Raw genomic sequence first — 26,982 nt, 5'->3', positions numbered from 1 at the left:
GTCAGCTATTTTGTAGCTCTGTGTCTCCTGTACCATCCTTCTCTTCCAACTGGTAAGTAATCTTGGCTCCTGTTCTCTTTTTAATATTTCTGAAGGTAACAGAATCTCTCAAACTTGAGTACCTTCAGTGAATGGGGTGATAATTGTCATAGAGGTGATGTTTATACTCTGATATCCTTAGAGAAACACTAGGATTGGAACCTCTTTCCAATCCTTTCTATTTATTCTTAACTGGGGTGAAAGTAACAAATTTCTTACAGGTAGTGAACTATCACAACCTACCCCAGCCCCCACCCCCTCTTGCAGGGAGGGCACTGTGATAAAAAAGTGCCTGTAATAAATTTAAGTGTTGTGTGGAGTCTGGAGGGTTCAGAAGGCAGAGGGCTGAGGTATGGGGCACTGTTCTCTCTAGATTTTTCACCTATGAACGGAGTGATTTTTCTCTTGTGCCCAATATTGAGGTCATGTGTGCTTGTTCCCAAGTGTACCACCAGGGCACCACATCCCTGAGTTACTGATGGAGGCATTTTTAAAGCAGGTGTACACACACATGCTCCCAGAGGGAAGGGGGAAGCCCAACCACCCATCCACCCACCCACCCACACACACACACACACACACACGACAGGAGGTCAAGAACTGCCCCCGGGCCAGCACTTCAAAGGTGGCTGTGATATCCTGGCCCCTTTGAACTGTCATATGGAGCAGTTCAAATGGGCTGGAGTGGCATTGTGTCTCTCTGACACTCCGCCAGCTTGAGGGAGGGCCAGAGGACTGACTGCAGTCCTTTCAGGTGTAAGGATCTGGGCCCTCTCCTGCCTTGCCCTGGGGGCTTGTCTGGCTGTCAGCCCCACATCACCCCCTACCAAAACCTGAAATTACGCTACCGACAAGGAGGCTTGTTATACCAAAGTGCGCGTTATCACACATTGTCATGGTCACAGAATCGAAATGCTCGCTCAGATTTCTGTATGCTGGCAAAGAAAAATGAACTATGAGAAGATATGCATGAAATATGTGGCAACGTCTCTCCTAGCAGAAGCCTCTGCATCTGAGGTAGCAAAGGGACGTTATAGAAATTCGAAGAATCATTTTTGTCAAATAATTACATGTCATCCCATCTTTTTTATTGCTTTTAAGCTTCTAAGCAAAAAAAGAAGATACTGTACTAACAATAACTCTTGCACAATCTTTATATATTTCAAGTCCCCATTTAATTTAAAAAATGGGTCTTCATCCTGCCTCAGATGTGGCTATATATTATGGGCAGATAAATGTGTATCTTTTCAGCTGTCTGCTCCTCACTATTTCACAATATTAAGGAAAGGAAGAAGTTATAAGAAGGTAGAGCAGAAGTGGAATAAAAGTCCTTTATTCTTATGCAGCCTTCAAAGCACATTCTGGAGCTTTCTTTCCCCTCTAGTTTGCACAAGAGCTTAATATAGTGGCAACACATCCTCTATGTTAACAGGGCTGATGGTAGCTCCCTCTGGAATCCAGCCAAACTGCTGGAGGGAGAACAATCCCAGGGCATACTTCCCCTGCCTCACACCCAAGTAGCTCAGCAAATCGCCTCTGCAGTCCTACTAGGAGGATGGCTGCAATAATCACATCTTAAAAAGATCTGCCCCTGTCCAGTCAAATCCTACTTCACAAACACTCCTTAAAGACTCAGAGCCAAACCCTGACCATTTGCAACCCTCATGCACTTGGTGACAGTGGTGGGTGCTTGGAACCTCAAGTTGCAGTTGTTAACAATTCAGATTCCAAATGGATTTATCAAATTTGACATTGGGAAATGAATCACAAATGTAGCACTGGAAAGTCAGAGTTACTGTTCCAGATATTGGTCAAAGGGTAAACATTTAATCTGGTCAAAAGCTAAATGAATATGCGCAATTAAATATTTCAGAGTGATGACAAATTAGAAAGTCTAAAACAAGAGACTCTCCAGCGTGAATATGAATCATAACTGCAGAATAAAACAACACAACAGTGGGATGAGTCAGCCAAGCTTGAAGTTTGCCATGTGTTTATTGTGGTTCAAAGTTTCAGAAACCTCTGAGTATTAACAGAAGCCCTATCCTATCAATGATTGTATCAATTTATTCGAGGGAAAAGTACTGGGTTTCAGGTATTGCCATTCTGTAATAACTAAAACAATTTTAAGCAAGACTTGAGACTGAAGTACTAGTTCTGAGCACTGGAAAACTTCAGGGGTTTGCTGAAAATTAATTGTCTGATTCAATAATAATAATTCATAATAAAAACTATGCAGCATAAATGTAGCTTCTGTTGGTGAGAGAGAGAGGCTCTCAAGCCACAAACAGCTCTTCTTCAGTTCTGGGAAAGAGGTTCCTAGCTCAGAGCAAAACACAAGATGGAACCCATAGTTTAGCATAAGTAGTTAGCACATATTATATGGGACCATTCAAGTAAAGTACTTCTTTAAGCCAATGAAACCAAGTCAAACCAGGGCAACATCAATGGATATTCCGATGCCAACCTCTTTGTGGGCCATCTTGAAGGAGAACTTCCAGACAAATGCACTAAGAAACCAATAGCAATGAAGGGTCCTGTGGCACCTTATAGACTAACAGAAAAGTTTTGAGCATGAGCTTTCGTGAGCACAGACTCACTTCATCAGATGCTCTGTGCTCATGAAAGCTCACGCTCAAAACTTTTCTGTTAGTCTATAAGGTGCCACAGGACACTTCATTGCTGTTACAGATCCAGACTAACACGGCTACCCCTCCGATAAGAAACCAATGATACACCTGAGATACTGCCATGGTATTTTAATCTTATGGACAGATGGTTTAAATTACTTCACATTTCCACTGCTACTTCAACAACCACCTGCCATCCATTAAATGCTCTCCCATACAACAGGGCTGACAGCCACTGTGAGCCCTGGGGCAAGGCGTGTGTGGGGTGGCTTCATGCTCCTGGAAAGGGCAAAGAATCAGGAGGAAGGGGGCGGGGCAGTGCAGCCAGCCCTCAGTGCCACCCAGACCTTGGCATTGCCCCTTCAGGGCATTTAATCAGCTAATCCTTTTTACAGACACATCAGTGGCTGGGACAATGCATGAAACCCTGCTCACAAAGAAGTGTTCTACCTCTGCACTTACAAAAACCTTCCCTTGAACTCAAAATAAAGAAGCCATGAACTTCAGGATAACCAGATGATTTCAACAGGGCTGCTGTTTTGCAACATTTATAATTATTCCACATGTATGCAATGGGATTAAACATACTTTGTATAGCAGGCTTTCTCTCCCTCTCTCTCTCTCTCTTTTTATAATGCCAGTATTTCAGAGTTTTCCTTAGAACACTTACTTAGAATTTTATGTCCTTATTTCAATGCTCCCATTCTGAGAATGTGTCCTTGTGCTGTCATTCTCACACAGTGATAGAATTTGACTTGATGTTAGTCACCAGTGCTTTCCCATGCATTACCCTTTATGATCTGTCGCCCATGTCTCACAAAAACCTTGATACTTAGATGTACCAAATCCTCTTCTATGGCTGTTCTAGGAAGAAAAGGCCTTTGGCAACTTTTATGCTTCTAGGACCCATGCAGAACCATGACCAGCATCTAGATAGACAGAATGGCTTAAAAATCATCTGATTTGATACTACAAATCCGTCCTTCTGATACTACACCCTTCTGACAACAAGAGCTAGAACTGAGTCCCTGAAATGTTCCTGAGCACCACATAAGCAGATGCCATACAAGGACAGTCATTGGAATAAAAAGATAACAAGACATAGGTCTTCCCTTTTATTTATGTAGGGACTCTATCAGCATTTCTCTCACCTAAAGAACAAGATGAGCTTGGCAAAAAATCTTCTCTACCAGAGCCAAATGTCACCATTTCTTTTAAGGCTCACTGCCATTCACATGATTCCAAGTCTGGTCATCTTTCAGAAAAAATAGGCATGGGAGAAGGGGAAGAAAAGCAGCTGTTGCCTATTTCTTGGCATGAAAACTGCCCTGTTGTTACTCCAGTGTGGGAAGAAAATGGAGGTTCTCCCACTTTTGGAGGATACCATTTATTTATTGACTCCTCCCAAATAGCTGGAATACTTCCAAACCATTATCAGGGTGGTTTCTGGCCAATCTTTTTAAACGATAATCTTGCCAATTATGATTATTTCTCAAAATACATTTTCCAGACTGTATCAAACTATTTCTATACATGCCAGGTTTTTTAACACTCCAACACAATTAAATACAGTTCATGTTCTAGAATCAGAGAATTCACCTATTAAAAAGATTGCCCAATCCATCTTTGTCAATGTAAGGAAAAACCATTCAAACTCATGTTTTTATCTTTTGGCCAATCAAGGTTTAAAAGTTCCACGCAACAAGGTTTCCACCAATTCTTTTGGGAGACTCTTTCACAGTTCAATAAATCTCACTGACAGGCTATCAGCCTACATTTTCCTTTTCTTAAGATCATCCAATAGCTCCTAGATATATCCACACGCATCACACAAAATAATATATGTCTGCTGCCTTTGGTGTTTACATCATTTAAACATCTGTATGCTTTTGGCATATCTCCCCACTTGTTTTCTCATAGCTAAGTTAGAGGTACATCTTAGAATCTGCCTTTATAAATAAATCACTTCATCCCACAATACCAAGGATTCATCTTCCCTTGCACCTAACAGGTTGTCAATAGGCTTCTGGTAAATTAGAGCCTGAAACTTAACTCAATATTTTAGACTCTCTGTAGAAATTAATCTTATCTTCCTAATCCATGATGTTGTATCTCTGCACCTGCAATCCTAATATGTACTGTACTGGTCCTTTTTCAGTCTCATTCCATTATTCATTTACTCCAGGGGATTTTTATTAGCTTGTACCAGGGCTGGGCAAAATACAGACCACAGGCCACAGCCAATTCACCAAGCCATTGTATCTGGCCTGCAGGAGCCTAAGCTGTCTTCTTGCCTGTGCTGCTCAGCACTCAGGAAAGCTGACTGTGAGGCTCTGTGAAGGCTGCAGGCCTGGAGGGCTTGGGGGGACTGGCCAATGGGAACTGCCTGTTTGCAGGGCAGGCAGCATGTGATGTACTACTCCACACACTGCATGGGCTCCCCACATTCAGTTCATTGCTGTGCACACAGCCCCTGAAGCTGCTCTGAGCAAATGTGGGGGCATAGAACGCAGGGACTTTGCCTAAGGGACCTCCTGGGCTGGGCTGCTGGCTGAGAGCCACTCCCATAAGTGCCTCCCAGCCAGAGTCTCCCAGTCTCTCCCCATAACCCTCTGCCCCCTACCTCATGTAACCCAAATCCTCTGCACTCACGCTCTTGTACCCATATCCCTTCCCAGACCCTGCACCCCCTTTTATGTCCCTCCTCCACTTCAAGGCCCTTCCCAGGCACTGCACTCCCTTCTGCACCTCTTCTCCAGATCAGAATCCTCTCCTGCACCCATACCCACCCCCAGAACCTGCAGCCAATCCCCTGCTCAGGTCACAACCCAAACCTCTGCATCCCTGCCCCAGGTCACAACCCCCTCCCAGACCTTGCACCCCTGCTTACACCCCTCCTCTGGGTCAGAATCATCTCCTGCACCCAAACCCCCTCCTAGACCCTGCACCCAGTTCCCTGCCCCAGGTCACAAACCCTTCTTCACCCAAACTCCCTCCCAGATCCCAAACCCCCACCTGCACCCCAATCCCTCCCTTCTTCTCCCAGCCTCTATCCCAGTCCCTGTACCTCCTCCATTAGTTTCATTTAATATCAATTTCCAAATTCTTGGAGTAGCCCTCCCTCAAAAACGATTGCCCACCTCTGGCTTACACTTTGTTTGTTGGGTGATGTTTGTGTTACTTTGCTTGGAGTGTGGGGGTGGTGATACATAATGCATTCAGATTTTTGACCTGACAAATCTCAGCATGAAACACAGTTATCACAGGGTGTTATTTATTCTGTTTTGATGCCTATAGCTTTATCTGTTTTTTTATTGCTCATAATAGAACACTACAGCAAATGAGTTATGGATAGGCATAAGAAAATTTGATTTGAGGGAAGGATGGAGTCTCACAACAATATGACATACTAAGTGGAGAACACAAGAGTTTGGTGCTAGATAGAGAAGGTGAAATACCTTGGGAAAACAAATAAAAGCACTTAACACATAAATTATATTTCTTTCTAAAATCTGATTGCAAGCAAAATTGGAAAAGACATATGATAAAAGGCTAAATGTAGATTCTGCATCTGACGCCCTAAAGCAGATTTGAAATTACACAGTTTGGTCAGTGGAAGGGACATAGGTGAGATGCAGATTTGGAAGGGGTAGAAGGTACAGATGACTGATAATATTTAGTGCCCTTGCTGAGCAATCTATGGGATTGCAGTTGCCTTTGTTTTAAAAGACAGTGTTTCTGCATTCTGTCCTGCAGAAAGGCAGCATTACATTCACTTCATAATACTGCAGTGTTATAGAAGACAAACAGAAAAAGGATGTCTATGATAAAGTAATGATGGGAGGAGTGCTTGCTGTCTAAAACAAATATGCTGAGTACCACTGGACAAAGGGGTTCTTGCTATAAATCACTCATAGGCAAAAGGAAAAGACCATCACTAAAACTGCAAAAACGAATGTAAAAGGAAATGTTACATAAGCTGTAAATCTGATTATTTAAATGGCTACATTGTGAATTGTATAAACTGCACATATTGCATTTCTGTCATTTCTTTGGATTATTTATACACTGCTTGAAATGTCACTTCAAGGAAAACATTCTCTGTCATGTAGATATGTGAGAGTTTCAAGATGCTATGGGATGTGACTTGTTTCTAGATAGGTCTTAGTGACTTTTATTGCAACAGGAGTAGAAGTTACAGGATTTGTTTGATATGTAATTTGCACTTCTGCTTCAGATAAGGGCTATAGCTGTCAATTCTCGTAAGATCTGTCTCCTGCTTTCTTGTTAGTGAACACTCGCTATGTGGAGAAACAAATCTAATGCAACCACTCACAACAGAAAGAAAATTTATTTGTAGAACACTAGGCTCTTTTTATCTAGGAATGTATGCTGCTTAACTTAGACAAATTTAGACAATCTTAATCTTAGACAATGTTTTGGGCTAGCAACCACTGATGAAATGCAGAAGGTATTTAACAGCATAAAAAACACAAACAAACAAAAAAAACCTGAAGAGACTTACCAGACTATTCCCTGAGCTCCGGAGCCAATAGGTTTTAAGTTCTGGTAGCGCTTGAGAACAGTGAAGGTTGAGTCACCTACTTCCACACTGTAGAACTGGTTGTCAACTTTGCTTTTGCTCATGTTGTAATGTTTGGCAATATATGACACATCCACTTGTTTCCCAAATCCCTGTCATGGAGATCACCAGACAAAAAGACAAAACCAAGACCAGTAAGATATCAGCATAAAAATGAAAGAGATCCTAGTTTCCTGTCATTTTATGCTCATTGTCAAGGATCTGTACATTATTGGAGGATTTCTCAGACTCCCAAATACAACAGTAAACTCTCATTCACCTAGGAAATTTCCATTGCAAAGTCAGAGAATGACAGACTATTAGAGTTGGAAGAGACCTCAGGAAGTCATCTAGTCTGACCCCATGCAGGACCAACACCAACTAAATCACTCTAGCCAGTGCTTTGTCAAGCCTGGCCTTAAAACCTCTAAAGATGGAGTTCCATCACCTCCTTAGGTGATCCATTCCAGTGCTTTCTCACCCTGCCAGTGAAGTAATTTTTAAATAATATCCAATCTAAACTTCCCCATGACAACTTGAAACAATTGTTCCTTGTTTTCTTATCTGCTACCACTGAGGACAGCCTGGCTCCATCCTCTTTGGAACGCCCCTTCAGGTAGTTGAAGGCTGCTATCAACTCCCTCCTCATTCTTCTCTTCTGCAGATTAAATAAACCCAGTTCCCTCAGTTTCTCCTCCTAAGCCCCCTAATCATTTTTGTTGCCCACCACTGGAGTCTCCCCAATTTGTTCTTATCCTTTCTGTACTGGGGAACCCAAAAGAGGATGCAGTACTCCAGATATGGCTTTCCCAGTGTTGAATAACGGTGAATAATTACTTCCCTTGGTCTGCTGGCAGTACTCCTACTAATGCACCCAATAGGTCATTACCTTTCTTGGCAACAAGGGCACGCTCTTGCCTCATTTCCATCTTCTTGTCTACTGTAATCCCTGGGTCCTTTTACACAGAACTGCCACTTAGCCAGTCAGTCCCCAGACTGTACCAGTGCTTGGGATTCTTCTGTCCTAAGCACATGACTCTGTACTTGTCCTTGTTCAACCTCAGATTTCTCTTGGCCAAATACTCCAATTTGTCTAAGTTGCTCTGGATCTTATCTCTATCCTCCTGTGTATTTACTACTCCCCCCAGCTTAGCGTCACCCTTGAATGTGCAGAGGCTGCAGTTCATCCCCTCATCCTGGTCACTGATGAAGATATTAAACAGAACAGGCCTCGGAACTGACTCCTGGGACGCTTCACTTGGTACCAGACGCTAACTAGCCATTGAGCCATTGATCACAAACCATTGAGCTTGATGATCTAGCCAGCTTTCTATCCATCTTGTAGTCCATTCATCCACACCATACTTCATACAGGTCATGAAGCTTCCTCCAGCCACTGTCTGTAGAACAAAAATTGCCTGCGAGTGTTATATGAATGTCATTACTGGTATGTCAGGCCTTTTTCAGAAAGGTTCTATAAGGTGCTCTTGAAGTGTTTTGGCCTGACTTTCCTCTCAGTGAGAGAAACCAGGAGTAACGGAGAACTCCTTTAATATCCGTGAGCTTACATCAATGTAAAATGGTGCAAATGACATGGAACTTAAACTCCTACGTTTTATAAACTGTAGTAGTTGCCTGAAAAAATGTGAAGAAAGAACTATTATGGCAGAACATCAGGACAAAGGCACAAATCATTTTAGATGAGCACAAAAAGCAAGCCATAATTATGGGACTGATCCTGAGAGATTTAGAGCTGTTCTCATTGAGCATGGCATGGCTAGCCCTTCTTTGGTTAGGACCCTTGTCTCAGAATGCACTTCAGTGAAAAAATATTTGGAGACATTCTGTTAAAGAGGAGGATTCTGGTACTGTTACTGAATTTGAAAACATCGGAGCAAGACATACCTATCAATTTTAGCTCTGTCCTTTCTCCAGCAGAAGTTTCACTGAAATAAAACTGAGCCAAAGAAAAAGCAGAGTTAAGCACTTTGGGATTTGATCCTGTAAAAACAAGCAGCTTTCAGAGGCTGGTGTGCAAAAGTATTTTATCATAAATAGGCCAACATCTCCGTGTGTAACTAATAGCCAACATAGCAAATACCCACGAGTTTTGAATCACTAGTGATCAATAAGAAAATAGGAGGTTAATCTGATATGGATTTATAAGGCAAGGATTTATAAGGCAATAATGGCATCTTCTGACATCCTTTGCAGATACTATCTTCTTAATCCTTTGATGACTGTATATTTATAATTATATAAATATATATTTAGTTTCAATTTTATCATTTTAGCATATAAATCTGTCATCTGAAAAAAACTAAGGATTCCTAAAGTTTAGGATTAAAATTTGGTATATTCCTGGATTTTTCATTCACTAAAAACAAGACGTCAACTGTGGTTCTTTGGTCTGGGTTGTATCCTTTGTATTCTACGCAATGCAAAAACTCCAGATTTGGGTTAGTAATAAGTCGAATTCTGTTTTCCTTGTATTTATTATCTGTGTGACCCTCTGGAAAAAAAAAGTCAAAAGGACTGTTCTCTCAGATTTCTCAGCAAAAATTCATTTGTCCTGAAATGTAAAGGTTAGATGCTACAAACTCTGTGTTTTTACAACATCTTGCACAGCAGAACCAAAATCATTACTGGGGCTTCTGGTATAAAACTTCAATTACATTAATATAATCATAGTAAAAAGAATAGGTATAATAGACTGACAAACAGACAGGTTTATTTTGGGATTAAAATCGCAGAAAAATAGTATTAATACAAAGTCTCATCTTGCAAGTTTCTGAGCACCTCTAATGTTCATTGACCTCCAGGGGAGCCAAAGGTGCTCCATATCTTCCAGGGTGGAGGGTCAAGTAGCTGATAATACATGATCAGAAGTCAAAGGAAGCTTCTCTATTGCCTTCAATGAGCATAGAAACCAGTTCCACTGACTATCTCCTAACCTCCCTGGTTGTCCATCAGCAATCCCTTGAAAACCCTCTTTGGTTAGTGAACACTCTTTCACTTATTCTATTACTACAAATAACATAGATCATAACATATTCTGTTATATACTCAAAACTTTGCAGTCACAATAAACTGTGATACATGACCACAGAATTCGAACAGTATGATTTTGATGGGTTGGAGAAATGAGAAGAATTCCTTGTGTGGAGGGAGAAGTTATTTGCCTTTATTTGTTTTTAAACGGCTTAATGCCAATACTCCACGAAGGAGGCACTAAAATTCAGACACTTGCCTTGTCAAGATTTCTTCTTGGTTTTGCCTTAGAATGCTTAATACTGTAGATCTCTTTCTCATGGGAACGGCCACTCCACTGGATAGCACTATTTAATTATAACTCTCTCATTTATTTAATTTCTTTGAAGCATTCTGATTCACATGGCTGTTCATTCAGTCAAAATATTTTCTGAGAAGCAATTAAAATATTATAGTTTGTTATAAGCCAGACACAGTGCAAGAATTATTTGGGGGGGCTGGGGACAAAAAATAAATGTTTTAAGGACACTATCAGAGCACTAAAAGCAAACTTCAAGATAAAGTCCTGCACTATTCAAAAATAAGTTCAAAGACACAGAGCCTACTTCTGCAGTGCACTCTAAAGCTTAAGCCTTGAATCTTCGTGCATTTGCTAAAGAGAAATATTCGGATGGTTTGCTTAGTCCTGTGCACCAGAACTGCAAGTTAGAGGCTGGGTGCTAATACAATTTCCCTGAAAGTCAGGAGACAATCACAAGTATGTACACATAATCAAACAGATTGCAATGCCTTTTATTCCATTATCACTTTTTGCACAGTGAAGACAAAGTTCACATTGTAAGTCTTCTACCACCAGAACAATAGTCACATTCAGAGGTGCAAAAGTACCCAAAAAGTAAGCAAAAGTACACAGCTGCTTTGAGGGGGAAGTTCAAGTCACCGGTGTCCCTCTGGAAAAGCTACTCGAGTAAAAGTGCATGCGCACATGTGCACTAACACATCACATCTTGATTATACTCAAGTATCCAGAAGTGAAAGCAGCCGCGCTTTTACTCAAGTAAAATTTGAGTACTTTTTCTACCTCTGGTCACATTCTGTAGTGCTAGAAATATAGGTTATTTTATAAACAAACGGAGATGGTTTTTGGTCTGATTTGGGTAATATAATGATACTAGCTATTTGTCCTCACATTCACTGATGACATAATGCTACATGGATGGATATCCCGGGGTAGAAGGGAGTGTAATGGGGAAGGGAGGAAAAAAATGACATAATAGTAAGTATGAAAAAGCTCAACAATATGATAATTAAGAGCTTAAAGGTCAAATTCTATGTTGGCATGAATCCTATGCAATTCCTCTTATAAGTCAGCCCAGAATTAGTGTTCATCAATATTTACTGTAGGCCTAAGCAGACTTACAAAAAAAAGTTAACAGCCCAATCAGCAAGCCCACACTCATACATTTCTCTCAAAGTATTGGAAATAAAAGTAATTAATGCATGACAGGCTGCCACATCCTCATATCAACCGAAAGAAAAAAGAGAACTAACTAAAGGGAAAGATCAACGTTAATACCCAGTGATTTCTGACAGAGAAAAAAAGAGTTGCTTTTATATCACTTAATTTTAAAAACCATCTAAAGCAGGGGTTAGCAACCCCCAGCACAGGCGCTAAGAGTGGCACGTGAGCTGATTGTCATTGGCATGCGAGGCAGGAGCTTGCCCTGCCCCTCCTACTCCAAGCAGCTGGGAGCTTGCTCAAAGCCATGTCACCTGTGAATTAACAGGAGACCAGCTAATGCGACCAACCACCACCTAAACAGTAAAGCTCTGCATCTTAATTTATTTATTAACAAAGCTGTTTCAAGTAGGACTGTTAATGACTTTAAAAAAGTATCACTGGCACTCGGACTGTACATAGAGGTCAAAAGGCTAAATTTCAGCACTCCACCTCAGACAGATTGCTGACCACTTTTTTCATCCGTAATGCTTCTGTTAACAGCAGTGCTGTGTAGACACTTCTGTTGACAGACAGGGCTTTCAGTTCATTGGGCAGCCCTGTTTGCAGAGCTTCCAGTCAACCATTCTGTCGAGAGAGGGCAGGGCAGTCTATCTGCTCTCTGTTGACAGATCAGATTGCTCTGTTCATGCACTTTTGTGCGCAGATGCACTCTCTTGACAGAGTTTCTGTCGACACAACTCTCTCGACCATTCCCACAAACATTTTCTATTTCCAGTCCAGTTTCTGATTAAGTGGAGCTTTGCCCATGAAAGCTGATGCTCCAACATATCTGTTAGTCTCCCAAGGTACCACGGGACTTCTTGTTGTTTTAGTCCAGTTTCTGACACTTAATTTTGGAAAAGTTAGAGAGTGCTATAAGAAAAAAAATCTTAGTCACCATTCATTCTATTGAAGTAAATGACAAAAAGGGGAGGGAGATACAAATAGGAAAAAGTTTCAAAAATTAACCTTTATCAAAAATACTCTGCAGTGAAGAAAAATGATTCCACTTTGAATTTTGCAAAATAGATACAATGTCCAATTCCTGTTTTTATTTTATTTGCAAACTTATTTCTTCATTTTTGGTTCACTCTTGATATCAGATCTATGGAGACCTGTACCAACTGAGAATATGGCTCATTAAGGCTGGAGAAGAAATACACCTAAATTTTGTTTAATGCCAAATTACATAGAACTAAAGTTGTGAAGACTCCATCATTAGAAGGATTTGAGAATGAACCTGCTTCAAGCATAGATAAATCCTGGAAAAAATAACACATTGCTGGCTCCTATGGAACAATTCAATGGAAAAGATAAAACACCAGCAGCAATTGCTGCTGCACACACAACTTTGATTAGCTATTTGTTGTCTCAATCTGAAGGGCAAAACAGAGGGAAACACAACAGTAAACTGAACCAGGGTTATTGATCTCAGATTCTTCTGTCACTTTTGCAGGTTACGGAGTGGCCATGGCAGCTGGGAGCCCTGGGCCCTTCTGAATTGATGGGTCCTGGGGCAACGGTTCCCTTTGCCCTCCCTCATCCCTACACCAACCCCTCCATTGATGGGTCTAGTCCAAGCAGTACTCTTCAATACAAAAAAAAAAAAACAGAAAAAGAAATAAACTTGCATCAGTGTAATGGAAAACCTTTTGCTTTTCCCTCTCTGGAGTGTTGTCCTATTATGCTGGCCTCTGGGTGCCAGTCGTTCCCTGGAGTCCCTCCTTTCTCCTCACAGTAGAAGAGGGTTTTTTCAAAGGTCACAGGTAGCCCTTAATTGGATTCAAGTGTCCCTGGTTGATCTGAGGTATCCCCTTCTCAGCTCATAGGGAAAAAGGGTCTTTGGCATTCTCAGACTACAACATCTGCTTTCAACCATTCTCTGGTCGCTGTCTGGTCTGAATGTGTCACAATATATACTTCTATATAAAATATTTTCATACTGCTAGTGGTCCGGACCTAAATCTCACTAAAGTCCATGGAATAGCTCCCACTGACTTCCTTGAGTCTTGAATCAAGGCCAATATGATAGCTACTTCACCCAGGGCCAGATTGGTGCTGACCCTAAGCTGGGTGTACAGGGTATACAGAGGGAAGAAAATAGAATAGAAGCCCCTGCACAGGCACACTGTCAACCTAGCACCAGTGACATCCTTCCAAAGGTGGCCCTCGTTCCACAACTCTACTACAACCAAAGAGAGTGAGCAGCCTTGGGAGCAGCATATAAGTGGCAGAACTCCTGTTTCGGAGTGCATGCCCTTAGATACACAAGACCAATTACCACTTTTATTCAGATAGAATCCTTCAAGGGATTCAGGTGTGGGCAGTGCCCTCTCATCTCTTACCTCAAACACCGGCAATGTCTTATACCTGCCGTCTTGTCCCCAAAGTCCAAAGAAAAGACCTGTTCAAATAAAAGGGCTCATTCATGACATCTGGAGAGTTTGTGCATGAATTGCCAAAGTGGAAATAAGGGCATGATCCTGCAACCCCAACTCACCTGGGAAACCTTACAAGTCAAAGATTCTATTCATGTAACAGCCGCCTGCATGAATAAGTCTCAAAGAAAGCAAAACAGACCCTCCTCTGTTAAGTCAAGTATTCTTTGCTTTCTTGCCCGGATTGTCTCTATTGATTTATTTTACACCTTTTATATCCCTTCCTCACCTGTGGGAGATAACACAACACAATGTCCACCACGCAGGATTTTGACCTATGGAATGCTTCCCCTATGCAGCCATGGGGCCCAGCTGCTCCTTTTTGATGTCCAGTCATGTCATGGTTATCTCATTTTCATTTTATTTCCCTTCCTTTGGATCATTTTTCATGGTGTGCATACTCTTTTACCACAATCCATTTCCAAATGGCCCCCAGGCCAGTTCCTCCTGATTTATGTCTAAAAAGAACACTCTTTTCATGTTCGCTAACAAAAACTTTCCTATATGCTGTTCTATTCTATATTCTTTTGGCCCTTTCTTTAATGCAAACAATGCCTAGCATTTGGCTACTTCACTGCATTTCAGAATCCTTACATCTTTTCGTCTCCTCTGATGGTCTCAGCTGCTTTCATATTTTAATGGATAGCTGTGTTTGCAGTAGATTTGAGCTCTTATCTTTATCAAACTCCTAGAAACAGTAAGTGTTATAGGCAAGAGTGTACTCAAAACCATACACTACAAGGACGCGCTCAAATTTTCTGTCTTGCATCTGTGTTCAAAGTACAGTTTGTCCTAATGCTGGATGTGATGATTAGAAACGTTACAGAAATGAGAGATCATAAAATCTCCTCATTTCCCCTAAACGGCTGTGAGACTATGCTCAGAAGGCACACGCAAAAGTTATTTAAAAGTAGTTTGCGTGCAGGCTGGATGTAAGTCTTAGCTCAATATTGCATTAAACACCTTAAAAAGCCACATAGGCTGTAATTCTGCAATGAACAGCACTGGAATTATAAGATTAACGTGTTTACTTAAATCGCTGGTTATTCTGAAATATGAGTTTAGGATGGTCAAATGCATGATGAAGCCACAGAGATGACAGTGAACCATTATATCAAATTATCATGTATTCTGTATATGGAACGTGTAAGTTAAAGATTATGTACATCCCTCTTACTCTACAGTCAGGTGTCAACAATATTCAAGGCTCAAAGGCAGCCATAATCCCCACCACAAGAGATCTAAAAAGCTTTTCAAGTAACTCAAAGTCCCACAGTCTGGAATACTATGTGCAGATTTGGTCATCTCATTTCAAAAATGATAACTTTACGCAGAGTAAGATGGATTTATCTGGGGTTCTGGTCCAATTGGGCCTGTGCACCAGGCTGCTGTGGCAAGTCCCTCTGACTGAGCCTTCCCAGAGCTGAGCTGATTTCACTGTCTGTATTATGCTGCTTTGAGTTGTGACCCCAACTCTGTGCCAGTTCTAGAGGGGGCTGGCAGACCTGGCTCAGCAGGGCAGGGTGTTGGCATGCAGTAAAGGGCAGGTAGATAGATTCAGTGGTATTTTCAGCACATCAAGTGACTGTCTCCAGGGGATGTCTGTGACCAGACCTATCATAGTCGGAAGCACAGGAGCCAGTGAAGACATGAAGCCAACATGGGGCAAGACACACCAAAAAGGGGAAGCAGTGAACAGGAAGGATGTGAGGGGCATAGGAGGAAAAATGAAATGAGATCAGGGACATACACATGATAAAATTACATAGGTCTTTGAACTTTAGCCTGAATTTGATACTGTAACAAACAGAGAGTGAGTGACAATAGAGGAGAATGGAGGCAGTGTGTCTTGGATAGTCTGAAGTGGGAGAAGTGACAAGAAGTGAAAGCACAGATGTTTCCAGTAGACAATTTAGAGTAAGAGCTTAGCAATGCGAATAGTGAATGAAGAGTGGGTTTTGGTTATATTAGGAGAGAGAATTAACAACACCATAGGGAAAAACCAAACACAATGAAGGAGGGAGAACAATCAAAGTTCTGAGGATTGCAAGCCTGGGAGATGGGAAAGACAGTAGAATTATGAATGGCAGTAAAGAAAGGAAGTGGCATGGAGACTTTAGGAAGAAAAGAAAGCCATATAATGAGATGCACAATTTTTATAGTTTACATCATACATTGATAACATATTGCAATATTTCATAGTGATTTTTAAATAGCTCTGCAATTGTTTCAAGGAACATTTTAGATTCTTTTTCCTACTGGGTATGCAGGGTGAAAAGGAAGAAGGCTGAGCTACATAAATATTCCACTAAATAGAAGCATTATCTGAGGACACATCACAACAGACTCCTTATCCCATCAATTCTATTTTAAGTTATAATTTTATAACAACAGCACTCGACACAGAAATGGTAGCCAACAAACAAGTTTCCCTTTTATAAATAAATAAGGAATATCCTGCAGAGAAATGAACTCCCCTCACCCCCACCCTCTGCCCAAAATAACAACGATAATCACTCTTGTTATTAAACAGGAAGGATTTGGAACCTAACGATCTAAGCTGTAAATCAGTGATTCTTTTATATATTATGAATCTTGATTAATGACGCACAGGAAACCATGGGTAATTACAGGGAATTTTGAATGAAAACAACTCTGTTTAAGACTGCAAGCAAAGTCTTTACCCGATCTCATTAAGACATTAGTTGTAATTAGAGTGGTTTATCAAAAATAAGAAACAATTCACAGATGAGTTCAGCCAGTGAAGATCAGGAAACATGACCTTTTCTGTAGTTCATGCATCTCTAAAGGCATTCTCAAAATAATCTGGTGTCTAAATGTTCCTCCATAAGACTGTTATTGAAACAAGGGTGAGATTTGAGAGAGAGAGCAGTGAATGGTCAAGAAATGTATACAGATTATAACATTAAGGCTACGTCTACACGTGCACCCAACTTCGAAATAGCTTATTTCGATGTTGCAACATCGAAATAGGCTATTTCGATGAATAACGTCTACACGTCCTCCAGGGCTGGCAACGTCGATGTTCAACTTCGACGTTGCTCAGCCCAACATCGAAATAGGCACAGCGAGGGAACGTCTACACGCCAAAGTAGCACACATCGAAATAAGGGAGCCAGGCACAGCTGCAGACAGGGTCACGGGGCGGACTCAACAACAAGCCGCTCCCTTAAAGGGCCCCTCCCAGACACACTTTCATTAAACAGTGCAAGATACACAGAGCCAACAACTAGTTGCAGACCCTGTATATGCAGCACGGACCCCCAGCTGCAGCAGCAGCAGCCAGAAGCCCTGGGCTAAGGGCTGCTGCCCACGGTGACCACAGAGCCCCGCAAGGGCTGGAGAGAGAGTATCTCTCAACCCCCCAGCTGATGGCCGCCATGGAGGACCCCGCTATTTCGATGTTGCAGGACGCGGATCGTCTACACGTCCCTACTTCGATGTTGAACGTCGAAGTAGGGCGCTATTCCCATCCGCTCATGGGGTTAGCGACTTCGACGTCTCGCCGCCTAACGTCGATTTCAACTTCGAAATAGCGCCCAACACGTGTAGACGTGACGGGCGCTATTTCGAAGTTACTGCCGCTACTTCGAAGTAGCGTGCACGTGTAGACGCAGCCTAAAAAAGGAAAGAAAGCTTCAAATAAGAAACTAAGATAAGAAATTCAAAGGGCTCCTTTCACACAGACATGAACACATGGAAAAAAAGTTTGCAACACAAGACAAAACTGCCTGAATGACTGAACTGAGCATTCAGAAGGGAACGATCAAAACAATGAGGATCAAGCAGTCCGACAACACCACCATCATATTGGGAGGGGATAACTTGGAAGATGGGGAGCAGTTCACCTACTTGTGGAGTATTTTGGGCATAGATGGAGGAATAGATAAGGATATCAGTGCCAGAATAGGGAAAGCAACAGCTACATTCAAGACAGTTTGTCCCATATGGAGTTCACAAATAATATCCGTGAAGACAAAACTGTGAATCTTCAACATAAATGCGAAGAGTGCTCTTGCATGGACGTGAGACCTGGCATACTAAAAAGTCTTCAAATCACAAGCTATAGACATTCATGAGCAGATGCCTGAAGTACAAATGAGGAGCTTTGGAACAGAGCAGGATAAGAACCACCTGACCTTCAAACCAAGAGGAGAAAGTGCGGATGGCTAGGCCACACTCTCAAAAAAGCCATCATCCGGTATAGTCTGTCAAGCTCTCACATGGAACCCACAAGGAAGACACAAAAGAGGAAAACTGCAGACAATGAGGGAAGATCTACAGAGATAGAAAGACAACAACTGGGGTATTTCTGGAGTCAGCAAGAAGTTCTGTCCCAAGATAGAGTGAAATGGAGGAGACTTGTAGATGATCTATGCACCACTAAGAGTACAAGGGTTTAAGTAAGTAAGTTGTGCCACTACCAAGTACAGCACAAGGACCTTTGTCTGTTGTAGGTAGTCCCAGAAACCACTTCAAGAAGCATATGCTACAAGGAAAAGTTTGCATAGCACCAGTTAGAACCCTAAGTTTCACTTTCCTATTGCCCTACTGAATTGATATTTTGGGACGACGCACTTTTTAATGGAAGGAAGGCCAGAAGGTGGAGATTCTGAATAGAAAGAGAACTTTAGTGTGTTCCACTTGAGTACCAATGATTATTCAGCTTGTTAACAGACCACCAGTTTTGATCATTCCAGCAACTGCCTTCTGTGGCCTTCAAATAGGTCTACTTGGCCAGATATAAATGCTGCTGTTCAGAATAACCACTGGCTATTCATCTCCAAAAGATTGCATATTTCAGGTGTCCAAACTTGTACAGAAGGCCAGGTCCTCAGCTGGTATAAATCAATATAGTTTGTAAGACAAAGGAGCTACACAGATTTACATCAGCTGAGGATCTGGTGCATGGTGTAGTGACTTCAAAAATGTCCTCTCTGGAGACCATATTATAAACACCCAGGGTGCCATGCAGATTGGAGATTAAAAGTTAAAGAGGTACATTCTGCTTACAACTGCATGCTGAATTTATAATTAACTAAATTCTGCTCTGTTACATATCTTGGTAAACCAATGAGTAAGAATCAAATTACATCAGGAACTTCTGATTTCCAGCTCAGACTCGTACAAGAACAAGAACAAGAACATATTTTGAATGCACCAAAACCCCAGAAAGCCCACAAAGCGGGCATAATTATGCCTGCTGGAGATGATGAACCTATAGATGCTCTTTGCTATACAAACTGTATGAATTCCCTTGGGCCATAGTCCTGGGAGGATTTGAGTAGCAGCATCAGCCCCTTGTTACGGATGACCATTCCATCTACACCGCATCTATATTTTCTGAGAGAAGTCCCTAGAACCATGAGGCTCATTGACTGAGCTGACAGCTGCTTCCTGCAGGTCTTCCCTGTGACCCAAAAAAAAAAATTCTTTTCTTCAGCACCGGCTCTGAAGGTTTATTAACTAATGAAAGAGCCTTTCACCTCCATGTCTCTGTCATCCTTTAGTAGTGACTAAACATTGCTACCCTTTGTGAATGAGTTGACAATTTAAGTCAATTATTAGAGGCCTGGCACATGCATCACACATCCCTCTCCACGTGCCATAGTAATAGATGATACTCTTGCTTGCTGTGGTCCTGATCTAACAAAAACACTTAAGGATATCAAATGGAATTACTCACATGTTTAAAGTGAAGCAGGTACCGGAATGTTTTGCTGAATCGTGGCCTATCTTAGCAGAAAGAATGAATTAATATAGAATCAGAAATGTGTTATTGAAAGGCAACTTGAGTTGCCAAATTGCTCTTCCCTCCACTTTGATGCAGGACCAAGTAAACCTATACCCTCCCTGATAAGTATTCTTCTAACCTGCTCTTTAAAATCCTCTCTAATAATGAGGATTTCACAATCTTCCATGAAAGCCTATTCCTGAGCTTAGCTACACTGATATGATATAATTGGAGACATACATTTCCTAGAACTGGAAGGGACCTTGGGAGGTCATCTAGTCCAGTCCCCTGCCCTCTTGGCAGAACCAAGCACCATCCCTGACACCTATTTGCCCCAATCCCTGAATGGCCTCCTCAAGGACTGAGCTCACAAGGCTGGGTTTAGCAGGCCAATGCTCAAGCCACTGAGCTATCTCTCCCACTGCTGACTAGAAAGTGTGGCCAATCACTTCCCGCGTTATTTTCAGAGAACACAGAGAACACTTGACCACTGTCCTCTATAAAACAGCCCTTACAGTATTTGAAGTCCCTCTCAATCTTGTCTTCTTAAGATTAATACATTGTAATATTTCCACAGGTCAGGTTTTCTAAACCTCTAACCTTCTTTGATCTCCTCTGGTCTTTCTCCAATATGTCCACTTCTCTCTCAGAGTGAGAGGCCCAAAACTGAACACAATACTCCAGGTGAAGTCTCACCTAGTGCCAAGGGCTGTTGTAAAGAGGCTATAGTGTTAAAAATACAGCCAGAATTGTATTAATTTTATTTTGTGGGTCAAATTAATTGCACATAAATACAGTTCTATGTGTGCCTCCTAATCCTTTTTTCACAAGACTAAATGAACTGAATAGGAATAACTACAACAGTACTTTGCCACTATTAGATCTAAATTCAAAACCCTGCATCCAGCAATAAAACAATCGGCACGCACCACTGGTCTAATCAAAGAAATTCTGAATGATACATAGGAACAGAGGGGTACAAACCCTTTCCTCTGATTATTATATAAATTAAGTATGACAGGGAAGAGGAACACACCATCTGAGATTCATTTCATTTGAAACTGGAGCTCAGTGTAAATGGTAAGATGCCTCTCATGTGCACTGATGCATAACAATTGCATGCCACATACTTTCAAGTGGGAAAGAAGAATAATACGTAAACATTCCTGTACAACTTTACTATGGGGTCTCAGTAGGAGGAAGCAAAAAAAGGTAAGAAGTAGGGAGAGTCAGAAAATTATTTCCACCCCCCATGAAAACTTTTGCAAAATGATTTTTTTAAAAAATCTTACAATTTTTTTGTCAAAAAAACAAAACCACTTTTTTAGGCAATTGCAAAAATTATTTAAAATGGGATTTTGGGGGGCAGAAAATGTAAGTAAATTGAGAAATCATTTTGTTTCAGTAAAAATGTTTTGATGCAAAGAGTGTTCCCAGCTCTGTTAAGGAAATACGGATGAAAACCAATAACAACTTTCTATGATGGTGACAAAATAGTGACTCTGGAGGAATAGTGAGTTGTTACTGTCTACCAAAGATGGTTACAGTACAAGGGAAAGTTGAGCAAATAAGATCTATATGCAGATAAGGAATAAGAGCTGCGTCTACATGTGCACGCTACTTCGAAGTAGCAGCACCAACTTCGAAATAGCGCCCGTCGCGTCTACACGCATCGGGCACTATTTCGAAGTTAACTTCGACGTTAGGCGGCGAGACGTCGAAGTCGCTAACCTCATGAGGAGATAGGAATAGCGCCCTACTTCGACGTTCAACGTCGAAGTAGGGACTGTGTAGACGATCCGCATCCCGCAACGTCGAAATTGCTGGGTCCTCCATGGCGGCCATCAGCTGGGGGGTTGAGAGATGCTCTCTCTCCAGCCCCTGCGGGGCTCTATGGTCACTGTGGGCAGCAGCCCTTAGCCCAGGGCTTCTGGCTGCTTCTGCGGCAGCTGGGGATCTATGCTGCAGGCACAGGGTCTGCAACCAGTTGTCAGCTCTGTGTATCTTGTGTTGTTTAGTGCAACTGTGTCTGGGAGGGGCCCTTTAAGGGAGCGGCTTGCTGTTGAGTCCGCCCTGTGACCCTGTCTGCAGCTGTGCCTGGCATCCCTATTTCGATGTGTGCTACTTTGATGTGTAGACGTTCCCTCGCTGTGCTTATTTCGATGTTGGGCTGAGCAACGTCGAAGTTGAACATCGACGTTGCCGGCCCTGGAGGACGTGTAGACGTTATTCATCGAAATAGCCTATTTCGATGTCGCAACATCGAAATAAGCTATTTCGATGTTGGCTGCACGTGTAGACGTAGCCAAGGAGAGACAAAATGACTCAGGCAGGGGAGGATTGGGGGAAAGGATATGTGTGAAGCTGACTGTCAGATTGAAAAATGAAATTATATGATCCAGATTATCTTGAACCTGAGAGCTGGGTGAAATGCAGAGAATAGGAAAAGAGATTTGTCAAAAAAAAAAAGCCTTTTTGCTCCTTTATATTAAATGAGGACATAGGACAAATATCACTTTTACTTGATTTTCAGTTACTTGGACCCAGTGTAATCCATTTGCTGTTTAATATTAATGCAAGAGTCTTTTTAAGGAAGCACTACTGTTCTCACCAAACAAGAAACACCTGTTATTCTTGTGATCATCCAGATTACTAATGCTCTATCAGAAATATGAATGAATAGGCAGTGCTCAAGCACTAGTCACATTACAGGAGAAGAAGTGAGAAGGAAAGAAAACATATTCACCAGGTAATGAAAATGTCTCCATGATTTGTGGCTACTGAAAATGTATGAATACTAAACGTTCCAACTCTAATGGGACCAGGAATTGGATAAATTAATCCTCCTTCCTTCTGCACTTAAATTACAGTATTGAGTTTATTTTCAGCCTTGCACAGTTTAAACCAACAGGACTGAGCAATTTCAAGATTAACTTGAAAAGTACAAAATTGACTATATTGCTGCTTCAGTGCAGTGAAATGTCACTCGCACACTTGTCATTTACCTATTCACTTCATACTTCATGCACAAATTTATCCATTCTTCCTCAACCCTTAGCAAAGATGTAAAAGCAGAGACACCCTTTTGGATAATTGTGTGCATGTCTGTGTGTAGACATGGGGTGGGGGCAAAAGGGGGAACTGCTCTGAGTCCCTTTGAAACACTGTAGCACCGCTGGTCTGGCTGCCTGCAGCTGTTGGGGGGGAGCAGGGGTTCAGCGTTATGGTACTGGTATATGATATATGGTATTGGCCCCTTGGCACCACCCTTTCCATGCGCAGAGACAGACCCTCCCTCCCTGTTTGTCCTGGGACCCATGGTGCCTATTGGGGCCACTGTGTAGATACTTTAAAGATATAACTTCTGAGACTGAGTGTCCTATTTTGATGCAACTTAAACTGGTGTCACTTAAAACCTGGTTTTATTATTTCAATTCCCATTTTGTGTAGGAAGGCGTAAAACTACTATTTATATAAAAATTACTCCAGCATATTCATTAGCCATTATGAAACACTGTCATAAACACAATACATGGAGATATACATATCTCAGAGAACTAGAAGGAACCTTGAGGGGTCATGGAATCCAGTCCCCAGCCCTCTTGGCAGGACCAAAAACCATCCCTGAGAGATTTTTATAGATCTACTTGCCCCAGGCCTCTAAATGGCCTTCCTCAAGGTTTGTACTCCCAACCATGGATATACAAGGTCAACGCTCAAAACACTGAGCTACCCCTCCCCCACAAAGAGTGATGGTCAAAACAAATGGAAAAAGTAAACTCTATGATGCATTGCCTACCTTTTCTATTGTATTTTTCTGTTTGTTGATTCTCACAATTCAGTAGCCTGCACTGGGCCTCTACTATAATTCTACTGGCACAATGTAGATGGCAAATATGGAAGTACAAGTATATACTGTACCTTGTCTACCCGGTAAGGAACACACACCTGACAAAAGGCAATCTTCACATCCAGGGTAGGTTCACTGCAGTAGTAGAAGAAATGGCGGCTCATAAATACCTGTAATTAAAAAAAAAGAAGGTGAAAATCACATACCTATTGTTGATTTGGTATTACAATTACAATTCACCTGATTTCACAATACGAAAACAAACGTGAATTATTATTCAGTTATGTGAGTAGAGGAGATTAGGTGGCTCAGTGAATTGATAAAAGGTTGGAGAGCCTTCAAACCACTAGGAAAGGTTACCCATTCAAACACAACCTAGCTTGGTAGTAACCTGAAATCATTAGATCAAAGTTCACCCTACGTGCAGTCCAGTGGAATTCACAATCCTCTCCACCAGCAGGAACGAAAATGAATCCTTGGAGTTCAGAGCTCAGAACCATAGGGATGGTGGCATTAGCTTCATTTGGTCCATTGACCCTTCATGAGTGATTCTAGGATTCCTTCTTCAACTCCTAATACAGAAAAGTGAAAAAGGCTGCTCAAGTGAGCAGTTGTGCTACAGCAAAGACTGAAATCGCCCACTGGTTTTGTCCCAAGAAGCAGGATTGCATTAAAGAAAAAGGCAAAAATCTTAATTGCATCAAAAAAAAAACTACCTTTAAAAGAAAAGGAAATAAATCTTGTAGAATTTCAATTTTGTCTTGTTAATATAATAAGATTATTGTAAAAGCTATTCCTGAGAAATGTTATCCTACTTCACTGAGCTACAATCATGATCTTGAAATTCTACCCTGTTATCTTAAGATATTTATGAGACTGTCATAATTGTGCATTAATGATGGACTGAAGTACTGTGAAATAGTGATGTGTTTATTGGAAGTATTTTACCCTATTCCGCCTGCATGGTGCTGAAAATGTCATAAAAAGAAAAGTGTCCCCCAGCATTTGCTCTCTGAATTGTACCATCTGGTCCTGCACATACTTAACTTTTAATGAATGAATGAATGAATAATCTGGCCATGAAAAGCAAGTTATCACTATCGCTGCATCACATTTCAGTGTCTCAGATAGCTGCCTCAGTGTTCAATGAGTCACTGAGGAAATTACACATTCCACAGAAGCTTTGTTGGTGTACATATATTAACATTAGTCATAATCTCATTGCCTTCTGGAAACCCAGCAAATGACTGCAGGGGTTTAAAGGGCATGTCCCTGTTTAGTAGGATTATACAGTGATCTTGGTTTGAGCTGGGTGGGAATCAGTTTTCCCATATTGCACACATTTCAAGTTTTCAAAATATTTCCCATCCCAGTTGACTGCCTCACCACTGCAGCTACTGGTTAGTCTGGGGTTCTCCCTCTCACTCAGTTCCATCCTGGACCTCAGAAACCCTCCCTGGTGAAGTTTGATGGTGACCCTAACTAGCTTCCCAATGCAGGAGGCTCACTGATATCTGTTAAAGAGTTTCAGTGACCTGTTTGTGCACCCAATCATAAGTTGTGTCTGCTATGTATCATGTAAGATATCACTGGATCTAGTCTTGCATGTTGTGTGTACAGTAATCATCAGGCAACTATACAAATAGGAAGGAAATGTGGGACTATACTGAGTTTTCCACACAACCAGGGAGTAGGTGAATCCAACCCAAAGGACAAGGTGACGTCATGTGCCTATGCATCATGGAGGACTGTAACAGATTTTGCATTTTAGTTGATACCATGGTGGGGAAGAAACCAGGGTGCAACTTTCTTCATCACCAAATTCAATGTCACCTTCCTCACAGCTTGATTTTGGGGGTAACCTTATTTCAAGGATGCACTGAACTATGAAAAAGAGGAGCAGCAAAGAACCACAGGTTGTCCATCATCTTATGTAGATATATAACTGTCTCCTAAGGCTGAAAGGGACCTTGAGAGGTCATCAAATCCAGTCCCCAGCATGACCTATACCACCGTGCTTTGGGGATTTTTTTTCTTTTCCCCAGATCCCTAAATGTCCCCCTTAAGAATTGGGCTCATAACCCTGAGTTAGCAAGGCCAGACTCAAACCACTGAACTATCCCCACGACTTGAGAAGATGCTGTTCTTTGATTGGACATACCTGATCTGAGCACTGAAATATTGTACACAGAATATAAAAAAATTGGGTGATATCATTGGAATTTTATTCTAAGAATTTCATTTTTCTCACACTAAATTTTGATTATTTCTGCATATAAAGACAAGATGAAGAAAAACAAAAAGGTTCTTGCTTCTGGCAATAAACAGAACCTGTTTGAACTCATACTGGAATATTCCTTGACAAAACAACGCAGATCTGACCAAAGTGTGACAGAGTTAGGAACATTAATTGGGATAAAATGCTGTTCCCTGGGTCTAAGTCTTATGTTCCATATATTGTGCTATACAGGCATCATCTCCTCTCTATGCAGCATTTTACTATAGCTATGAGAACTAACTGATAATATTAACAATGAAAGAAAGTGTTGTGAATTTCTTCACAATTTGCAACCATCAGATTCCATGCCAATCTGAGACAGGTAGACACCTACCTCCAGATGTACTGAAAAGTACATGAGACTTGTGCATAGTAAAATCAAACACCAAGTTGCTGGTACATTTAATTTATTTCTAATTGTTTTGTGGGAATTTATGGCCCAGATTTTCCCCTCCATGACAAAACCTAACAAAGGGTAATTGTCTCCCTCAGGAATCTCATCATCTCATGAAGGGATAATCAGAGGATGCTGCTTCCCTGGATCAGAGGAATCTCATCATCTCATGAAGGGATAATCAGAGGATCCTGCTTTCCCAGGAAAACTTCCCTTACCCGGCAAACCTTAAAGAACTTGTAGGATTCACAGGAGGCCAGGATCCATTTCCAGAGAACCTGACACCCACAGTGGCTCCTGCCCTCACTCAGTTTCCTTATAAAATGATTAAATTGCAACCAGAGATTACTCGTGACTACAGCAGTTTCCAGAAAAAGATAAGATGCAACCAGTGCTAATTCATTTTAAAGTATCTTCCATGCGTGTAGAAGAGGAATGACATGCTTCCCTCATTCCAACACTTCTCCCTGCATAAATCTTTGAAAGTATGGAGTCTTGGAAGTTCAGTTCTGTAGGACACCTCA

General features: G+C 41.5%; 1 protein-coding gene across 5 annotated transcripts in view; it reads right to left on the bottom strand.

The window, feature by feature from the left end:
• MAPK10 (mitogen-activated protein kinase 10) overlaps positions 1-23,950 on the bottom strand; it is a 117,661-nt gene extending 93,711 nt beyond the window's left edge. For 3 of the 5 annotated variants that reach the window (XM_074992007.1, XM_074992002.1, XM_074992003.1), the window contains exons 1-2: positions 23,885-23,950; positions 7,195-7,364 (exon numbers count right to left, since the gene is read on the bottom strand). In XM_074992007.1, the coding sequence (XP_074848108.1) occupies positions 7,195-7,364; positions 23,885-23,950 (236 nt within the window). Of the gene's footprint in view, positions 1-7,194; positions 7,365-23,884 lie in introns of those variants that run through there. The other 2 variants (XM_074992004.1, XM_074992006.1) reach the window with 1 other exon arrangement.
• Between the last annotated feature and the right edge of the window lie 3,032 nt (positions 23,951-26,982).

The sequence above is a fragment of the Carettochelys insculpta genome, chromosome 4 (genome assembly GCF_033958435.1).
Source record: "Carettochelys insculpta isolate YL-2023 chromosome 4, ASM3395843v1, whole genome shotgun sequence".
NCBI lineage: Eukaryota > Metazoa > Chordata > Testudines > Carettochelyidae > Carettochelys > Carettochelys insculpta.
The sequence above is the reverse complement of the archived record's forward strand: the minus strand, read 5'-3'. Positions and strand labels throughout refer to the sequence as shown.